We start from the raw sequence: 10,046 nt of genomic DNA, 5'->3' as shown, positions 1-10,046 counted from the left end.
GGCATTTAATGTGCTCAACTAATTACACAGCGATTCAATTAACGGCTCCGAATGTTCACAGGCCCGTGTTCAGATATTTAATGTGTGTGTAGTTATGTTGTGCTGAAATGTTCTTTGGTTGACTTAATGTCAAAATATAGTTAAAGCTGAAGTATTCTACACCATACTACTTAAAATGTAATTCAACAGTCTGTTACTAAACTTCTACACCAGACTAAACCAACTCAAGATTGTTAGTGAGAATATCAGTGGAATTAAAAGTTTAAAAAACAAGCACAGTACTTTTCAAAAGCTTGATATAGTCAGGAATTTAATCAAAATGTACAAGGCACGCCACTCCAAGGCCCTTCACTCAAACACATCCACCTTTTCAGTGAAACAGTAACGCCACTGTTTTCCAGCTCTGCACCACAAGTGTTAGGTACACAAATTACCTGAGATGTTTTCAATCTATCTATATCACACTGGAATAGAATAATGGCCTCTAGTATTTGCTACCATAAAAACAATTTAATTAAGGCAGACGGTTAACTGGCACAGGAACAGTTTCCCCAAAACCTCCACATCGCATACAAACAACCAACCATTGGTTTGCAGAGCGCACATGTAAAACATGACACAATACTTGACTTTATATTAAAATGAATGACGGCAATAACTTGATAAAAACAAAACTGCATATAGTTATAACGAATGAATTAAGTGTGGAATGTTTTTAATCGCATCTTTACGGATAAATAATTGATTTGGGTTATTTCTCCCTTATTCTTAGCAGTGAGTTGTCACTGGATTCAGCTTTGGATGAATTAACTAGCTAGCAAATCCTCTCCATTCCTAAGGGGAATGGCAAAATAATGGAGTCTAAATCACAAATGGTGGAGTGAGACATTAATTGAATAGCCACGGCACCAGTGTTCAGTCATTGCAACCAGATGTGTTTATTCCAGTCCATGTGGCTAAATTACCATTTGGTGCTGTGGCATTGTCAACTATTCCCTAATAATGAGAAATTGTGACAAACCTACAATTTTGGAAGGAATGCATGTACTTAAAACAGACATTGAAATTGCCCAAAAAAATTATTTGAAATTTGGTTTGGTCAATAGTGAAACAGAGTGAACATAGTCTAATGTTTCAAAATGTAGCCAACGCTGTGGTCCTGATGTTCTGAACCCCACCAATTCCTTTTACCATCATTGGCCCATTTACATAGAAATCAGTTAATTGTTAATGTACATAAATTCAACAGACTTAAAGCAGTCAGATTGACTCGTACAAGTACACGAAAATGTACAATGCAGACTGGAGCACAGATCCTGGTACTCTGACAGAGAGCGAGCGGTAGTCCCGTAGGTTTGGGGGGAGGGGGGGGTAAAGGGGTGTTGGAAAGGCAGCTCTGGAGTCCGAGGTGGTGTGGTCCTCTGGTTGTTTTGGTCCTAGCCCAGCCCAGCTAGGTGATATCCAGTGGTGGGTGTTAAGTGAGGACTTGTCTGATCTCGCGGTGGACGTAGCACAGGAAGTCCATGTAGGAGGCTCCACCGTGGAGCCCCTTGTCCTCTACCAGGTGCTGGCGGAAAAGCATCTCCGACCGGTCCTTCTGCTTCACAATCAGGAGCTATATTGGGATAACATGGGGACATAGTCAGCTTACGACCGAACTTGAGGAACAAAACTGTGCATTTTACATTTACATAATTTAGCAGACGCTCCTATCCAGAGCACTGGAGTACTACAGTCCTGCTGCTTGTTTCTCCCTGGAACTGAATTGATATATTTTAGCTGTCTATTCAAATAATTTATTTCACTAATCCTTACATTTTGACAATTGCTTACAGGCAAAACCAGGTAAGCTTGAGCAGCCTGTTGAATTTGTGATCTGTTATTGTGCCCAGGGCTTAAGACAGTTATGCCCACTTGTGGTCAATTTGGTTACATGTTTGTTTCCCAATTCAAAAAACGGATACCATTCTTTCATTATATCAAATTAGTTTGGGGAAAGTATGCACAGTAACCAACATTGAATACTGTACCTTCATGGAGCTGGGCCTCTGGTCAAGCAAGGAGTCAACAATGGAGCGCAGCTTCTTAGACTGGGGGTTATCCAGCTCTGGTAGGGACCTCTGGAAAGCACACACACATGAATATTAGTGATATGCTGTGCTTTCTACACAGTCTGGAATTAACTTTTCAAATATCGCAACCATCTGAACTAATGGTATGACTAACTTCAGTGTTTCGAAACACCCCATCTCCTGTAGAGCTTGGGGGTAAGGAAGTTACTGTCCTCACCAGGTCAATGGGCAAGTGGGCAAAGGAGGTCACGTTGAAGATGCTCTGGATCAGTTCTGGGGGGCAGGCCTGGCCCAGCCACAGGAAGAGGGAGCACCCATTCTCCAGCAGGAACATGCCAGCATCTGTCAGGCGCTCTTCAGAACAGCGCACCGGAGCTGGCACCATGTCACTGGCAACGTCCATGTTGTGCTGGAAGAGGAGGATTAATGAATACATTTACTTTATTGAACAAATTAGGGGGCTGGCACATGAATGTCATGTTAGACCACACTATAACAAGAACCATAGTATTTACAGTGGGGGTATTTAGTCAGCCACCAATTGTGCAAGTTCTCCCACTTGATGAGAGAGGCCTGTAATTTATCATAGGTACACGTCAACTATGACAGACAAAATGAGAGAAAAAAAATCCAGAAAATCACATTGTAGGATTTTTAATGAATTTATTTGCAAATTATGGTGGAAAATAAGTATTTGGTCACCTACAAACAAGCAAGATTTCTGGCTCTCACAGACCTGTAACTTCTTCTTTAAGAGGCTCCTCTGTCCTCCACTCATTACCTGTATTAATGGCACCTGTTTGAATTTGTTATCAGTATAAAAGACACCTGTCCACAACCTCAAACAGTCACACTCCAAACTCCACTATGGCCAAGACCAAAGAGCTGTCAAAGGACACCAGAAACAAAATTGTAGACCTGCACCAGGCTGGGAAGACTGAATCTGCAATAGGTAAGCAGCTTGGTTTGAAGAAATCAACTGTGGGAGCAATTATTAGGAAATGGAAGACATACAAGACCACTGATAATCTCCCTCGATCTGGGGCTCCACGCAAGATCTCACCCCGTGGGGTCAAAATGATCACAAGAACGGTGAGCAAAAATCCCAGAACCACACGGGGGGACCTAGTGAATGACCTGCAGAGAGCTGGGACCAAAGTAACAAAGCCTACCATCAGTAACACACTACGCCGCCAGGGACTCAAATCCTGCAGTGCCAGACGTGTCCCCCTGCTTAAGCCAGTACATGTCCAGGCCCGTCTGAAGTTTGCTAGAGTGCATTTGGATGATCCAGAAGAGGATTGGGAGAATGTCATATGGTCAGATGAAACCAAAATAGAACTTTTTGGTAAAAACTCAACTCGTCGTGTTTGGAGGACAAAGAATGCTGAGTTGCATCCAAAGAACACCATACCTACTGTGAAGCATGGGGGTGGAAACATCATGCTTTGGGGCTGTTTTTCTGCAAAGGGACCAGGACGACTGATCCATGTAAAGGAAAGAATGAATGGGGCCATGTATCGTGAGATTTTGAGTGAAAACCTCCTTCCATCAGCAAGGGCATTGAAGATGAAACGTGGCTGGGTCTTTCAGCATGACAATGATCCCAAACACAACGCCCGGGCAACGAAGGAGTGGCTTCGTAAGAAGCATTTCAAGGTCCTGGAGTGGCCTAGCCAGTCTCCAGATCTCAACCCCATAGAAAATCTTTGGAGGGAGTTGAAAGTCCGTGTTGCCCAGCGACAGCCCCAAAACATCACTGCTCTAGAGGAGATCTGCATGGAGGAATGGGCCAAAATACCAGCAACAGTGTGTGAAAACCTTGTGAAGACTTACAGAAAACGTTTGACCTGTGTCATTGCCAACAAAGGGTATATAACAAAGTATTGAGAAACTTTTGTTATTGACCAAATACTAATTTTCCACCATAATTTGCAAATAAATTCATTAAAAATCCTACAATGTGATTTTCTGGATTTTTTTCCTCATTTTGTCTGTTATAGTTGACGTGTACCTATGATGAAAATTACAGGCCTCTCTCATCTTTTTAAGTGGGAGAACTTGCACAATTGGTGGCTGACTAAATACTTTTTTCCCCCCAAAAGAGTATTGACATGTACCCCAACCAAATAGTATTGGATGAGATTGCAAATATATTTTTTTTACCCATCAAGTTAGCCTGACAAGTTAAATCCATCTTGCACTTTCATTCAGGTCAGAGTGAGCAGTAATCCAGAGTTTGCAGCATATTATTAGGAGGACCATTCCACCCATAATTTTGCAATATTACAAAGTGTTGCTTTAAAACAATTGCAGTGTTTGGTGACAGTGTCACACAAATTAAAACAAAATTAATCACAAGTGCCTGGCCCCTTCCAAGCAAACACTGCAATTGAAGTGAAGGAGAACAACAACTGCCATTGTCTCAGATATTTGGTCACAATTATGAAGCATGTAATTATTCTACTAAGGGCAACTTATACATCAAATTAAATGTTAGTAGACCTTACCGTGAAATACTTACAAGCCCTTAATCAACAATTCAGTTCAAGAAATAGTTAAAAAAATAACGAGGCTATATACAGGGGGTACCAGTACCAAGTCAATGTGCAGGGGTACAAGTTAGTCGAGGTAACTTGTACATGTAGGTAGGGGTAAAGTGACTATGCATAGACAAACAGCAAGTAGCAGCAGTGTAAAAACAAAGGGAGGGGGGAGGTGTCAATGTAATTAAACTTAGCAAAAAAAGAAACGTCCCTTTTTCAGGACCCTGTCTTTCAAAGATAATTAGTGAATATCCAAATAACTTCACAGATCTTCATTGTAAAGGGTTTAAACACTGTTTCCCATGCTTGTTCAATGAACCATAAACAATTAATGAACATGCACCTGTGGAACGGTCGTTAAGACACTAACAGCTTAGATGGTAGGCAATTAAGGTCACAGTTATGAAAACGTAGGACACTAAAGACGCCTTTCTACTGACTCTGAAAAACTAAAGAAATATGCCCAGGGTCCCTGCTCATCTGCATGAACGTGCCTTAGGCATGCTGCAAGGAGGCATGAGGACTGCAGATGTGACCAGGGCAATAAATTGCAATGTCCGTACTGTGAGACGCCTAAGACAGCGCTACAGGGAGACAGGACGGACAGCTGATCGTCCTCACAGTGGCAGACCACGTGTAACAACACCTGCACAGGATCCGAACATCACACCTGCGGGACAGGTACAGGATGGCAACAACTGCCCAGGAACGCACAATCCCTCCATCAGTGCTCAGACTGTCCGCAATAGGCTGATAGAGGCTGGACTGAGGGCTTGTAGGCCTGTTGTAAGGCAGGTTCTCAACAGACATCACCGGCAACAACGTCGCCTATGGGCACAAACCCACCGTCGCTGGACCAGACAGGACTGGCAAAAAGTGCTCTTCACTGAGTCGCGGTTTTGTCTCACCAGGGGTGATGGTCAGATTTGCGTTTATCGTCGAAGGAATGAGCGTTACACCAAGGCCTGTACTCTGGAGCGGGATCGATTTGGAGGTGGAGGGTCCGTCGTGGACTGGGGCGGTGTGTCACAGCATCATCGGACTGAGCTTGTTGTCATTGCAGGCAATCAACGCTGTGCGTTACAGGGAAGACATCCTCCTCCCTCATATGGTACCCTTCCTGCAGGCTCATCCTGACATGACCCTCCAGCCTGACAATGCCACCAGCCATACTGCACGTTTTGTGCATGATTTCCTGCAAGACAGGAATGTCAGTGTTCTGCCATGGCCAGCGAAGAGCCCGGATCTCAATCCCATTGAGCACGTCTGGGACCTGTTGGATCGGAGGGTGAGGGCTACGGCCATTCCCCCCAGAAATGTCCGGGAACTTGCAGGTGCCTTGGTGGAAGAGTGGGGTAACATCTCACAGCAAGAACTGGCAAATCTGGTGCAGTCCATGAGGAGGAGATGCACTGCAGTACTTAATGCAGCTGGTGGCCACACCAGATACTGACTGTTACTTTTGATTTTGACCCCCCCATTTGTTCAGTGACACATTATTCCATTTCTGTTAGTCACGTCTGTGGAACTTGTTCAGTTTGTCTCAGTTGTTGAATCTTGTTATGTTCATACAAATATTTACACATGTTAAGTTTGAGAGGACTTTTCTTTTTTTACTGAGTTTAGTCCGGGTGGACATTTGATTAATTGCTGTGCGGTAGCAGAGAGAACAGTCTATGACTTGTGTGATTGGAGTCTGACAATTTTTTGGGCCTTCCTCTGACACCGCCTAGTATATAGGTCCTGGATGGCAGGAAGCTTGGCCCCAGTGATTTACTGACAATGCGGAAAAAAAACAATAGCACAGTTGGTTAGGAGCGGCAGCCATCCCCTCCAGCGCCTAGTGTTACATTTACCCTCAAACACGCTTCTCAGAAGTTGTTCATGGACACAATTTATTGAGCTTTTCTTACCACCTCAAAATGGCAGGTTTTGTTAAAGTGCTGGGTAATTGCTGGCATGCAATACACAGCCTCATACAGTGGCATCATATTTATGGAATTAGTTGGCATATCAAATAAGAGGATGTCACACCTTAGGGATGCCAATACCAAAGAACTAGTAAATGCATCGACTCAATTGTAGTTGCTTATAGGAGACGCACACTGAAATGCTGTTCATCTGTAGAACAGGGGTCTTTAACCTCAGAATCCTTTGGCTAGCCTGGGATCCACACGGAATATATTTGTTTCTTTATTGTATCACTTGTAGTCAGATCTCAGCACTATGATATGAGGACAGTGGGATTGGGAAAGAGTGATATAAAACTACTAAGAGTGAGGTCCATTAGCCTCAATGAAGAAGGAATTGCAGTTGGTAAAAAGGACGAGAGTGAGTGTGTGTGTGTGTGTGTGTGTGTGAGAGAGAGTTCTCATCAATAGGATGGGACATGGGTAAAGCAGGAGGTGGGTGTGTTTGTGTGTGTATGCTTTCATCAGTGGGATAAGGCAGGAGAGAGTACTTGGTGTGTTGTCTCACCAGTGGGACGAGGCGTGGGTAGAGAAGCAGCTGGGTATCCTCCACCCCCATGGCTGTGGTGATGAGTCTCTGGTGAGCCCTGTCGTCTGTAGAGAGCTCAGCGCTGCCCACCAGGGGACCAGTCTTCAACAGGCTGTTTAAGTAGACCGGGAACACCTTCATGGCATCAGGCAGGATCAGCTACACGGGGAGAGACGAGCTAGTGAGAACACCCCTAATAAACACAGGACTCCCTGATGCCACAGTAATATTGTTTGTTTGCAATTCTTGAAAAGACGAAAGCAAGCATAAAACTGCAGTAGGAATCAAGCGTGCCGGAATCTGTCTTTTATCAGTTTACTTTTGTACTCTGCACCTGTACGTTTCTGGATGTTAGTATACTTCATGTCCCTAGAGACCATATGCTGCGCCATGTTCAGTTTTTAGCATTCACACACTGACCTATGAGTGAATAACACCACAATCTTACACACCTCACAGTGCTGGATTAGTAGAAAGCGTTCACATATTACCCTACATACACAAAGACAATTTGTCACAAATGGAGAATAACGTTCTCTATTCAAGTTAACTGTGTTGTATGCCACTGACCTGGCTGGCAGCGGAGGGACTGGCACAGTTTTTCCTGTAGCAGGCCAGCATGTGGGCCATCTGGTTGACCAGGATCTCCCTCACCGTCTTCAGGGGCTGGTTCAGCATGGCACGGTACGCTGGGAGGGAGAGGGGGAGGAAGGGAGAGGTAGAGGGCATTTGAAGGTCAGTAACTGTGTTCCCACGCTAAACCTGTCTGCACAATTGAGAGCATGCTGTCGGGCTGTATCACCGCCTGGTACGGCAACTGCACCGCCCACAACCGCAGGACTCTCCAGAGGGTGGTGCGGTCTGCACAACGCATCACCGGGGGCAAACTTCCTGCCATCCAGGACACCCACAGCACCCGATGTCACAGGAAGGCCAAAAAGATAATCAAGGACAACTACCACCCGAGCCACTGCCTGTTCACCCCACTATCATCCAGAAGGCGAGGTCAGTACAGGTGCATCAAAGCTGGGACCGAGAGAATGAAAAACAGCTTCTATATCAAGGCCATCAGACTGTTAAACAGCCATCACTAGCACAGAGAGACTGCTGCCTACATAGACTTAAAAATCACTGGCCACTTTAATAAATGGAACACTAGTCACTTTAATGATGTTTACATATCTTGCATTACCCATCTCATATGTATATACTGTATTCTATACTATCTATTGCATCTTAGCCTATGCCACTCTGATAATGATAATGACATTGCTCATCCATATATTTATATATTCTTATTCCATTATTTTACTTAGATTTGTGTGTATTAGGTTTTGTTGTGGAACTGTTAGATATTACTTGCTAGATATTGCTGCACTGTCGGAACTAGAAGCAAAAGCATTTCGCTACACCCGCAATAACATCTGCTAACCATGTGTATGTGACCAATACATTTGATTTGAAGTGGTCTCATCCAAGGGGTTTGCTTGTCACTAATACTTTATGGGAGGCATATGGTTCTGCTTTTAAAAGTTACTTCACCTCTTAGTTTTCTTAAGGTGATTTACATATACAAGGTAGCTAAAGTGAAGCATGAAGTGTTTAGAAAATTACAGATAATCATGAATGAATGGTGAATAATGATGAGTGAAAGGTTAGGCACAAAGATCATACCCACAAGACATGCTCTCACCATCACCGAATAATAGGGGAGGTTAGCATTTTTTGGGGGGTATGATATTTATGCCTCCGTAACTTTCTCACTCATCATTATTCACGATTAATTCATGTGTATCTATAATCATGGTAGCATCCACATTAATGTATAAGTGTTTAGAAACATATTCTATTCTTATTTACAATATAAGTGACTCCAAAATGACACAATACATTTACCATTAATTTCTATTGGGCACTAAATAATCTGAAACACAATCAAAACAAATTACAAACTAGTTGGATGCATTTGCAGAGTCACAAGTTTGATGTAGTCATTGCATACTAGGAATATGGGGCCAAATTCTATACTTTTGACTACTTTAATACACATAAGTGAATTTGTCCAAATACTTTTGGTCCCCTAAAATGGGGGGACTATGTACAAAAAGTACTGTAATTTCAAATCCAAAGTGCTGGAGTACAAAGCCAAAACAACAACAAAAATGGTCACTGTCCAAATACTTTGAGCTCACTGTACATATAGGGTATGAGTATGCTGTATATAATGCAGAATTACACATCAGCCAGCTATGTTCCACTACTAAGTGGTATTTAACTGATATTATTTATACCCGAATCTCATTCAATATGCCTAGATGGGAGGGAGCGAATATATTCAAACAGGAAATATACATGAACATTCCAAATGGACAAGTTCAGGAGGTATCTCTTCTTCAATCAAACCTTTTGGTAACTTCTATGAGGCAAACATACATAATGCCTTTAAAGTGGATTTATAATGTCTTATGATACACTTATAGGATATTTCTCTCATTTGGACCATACTGACACAGGCCTAAAGACAGTAATACTCTGCTGTGTGTAGTCACCTGACTTGGTGAAGAAGTTGATGAGGGCGTCCGTCTCACAGCTCTTGTAGAGCTCAGACAGCTGTGCGCTGCAGTTCAGACTGAGGTTGTGGATCCGCAGACGCCGCTGGCCGCTGATGGTCGTGTACAGCAATGCACACTGGGAAACGGAACACACACAGAAGCCATTAGTGGGTTAAAAGACTGTCAGGGTTTTAATCTAACATATCAGAATAGGATGTTTAAGGCTTTGTGGAACCCTAATTGTCATACTTGAGTAAAAGTAAATGTTATACATCAAATTCCTTTTATTAAGCAAACCAGACAGCCTGATTTTCTTGTTTTTTTATTTACGGATAGCCAGGGGCACACGCCAACACAATTTATAAAATGTTTAGTGA

The 10,046-nt window shown here is 43.1% G+C and overlaps 1 protein-coding gene across 1 annotated transcript in view; it reads right to left on the bottom strand.

The window, feature by feature from the left end:
• Positions 1 to 292: 292 nt before the first annotated feature.
• LOC311113209 (protein transport protein Sec24D-like) overlaps positions 293 to 10,046 on the bottom strand; it is a 31,149-nt gene continuing 21,395 nt past the window's right edge. The window contains exons 18-23 of the mRNA XM_084156405.1: positions 9,667 to 9,805; positions 7,688 to 7,806; positions 7,097 to 7,276; positions 2,290 to 2,481; positions 2,031 to 2,120; positions 293 to 1,615 (exon numbers count right to left, since the gene is read on the bottom strand). Coding sequence (XP_084012531.1) covers positions 1,475 to 1,615; positions 2,031 to 2,120; positions 2,290 to 2,481; positions 7,097 to 7,276; positions 7,688 to 7,806; positions 9,667 to 9,805 — 861 coding nt within the window. The 3' untranslated portion in view covers positions 293 to 1,474. The remainder of the gene's footprint in view (positions 1,616 to 2,030; positions 2,121 to 2,289; positions 2,482 to 7,096; positions 7,277 to 7,687; positions 7,807 to 9,666; positions 9,806 to 10,046) is intronic.

The sequence above is a fragment of the Coregonus lavaretus genome, assembly GCF_964263955.1.
Source record: "Coregonus lavaretus genome assembly, chromosome: 39".
Lineage (NCBI taxonomy): Eukaryota > Metazoa > Chordata > Actinopteri > Salmoniformes > Salmonidae > Coregonus > Coregonus lavaretus.
The sequence above is the reverse complement of the archived record's forward strand: the minus strand, read 5'-3'. Positions and strand labels throughout refer to the sequence as shown.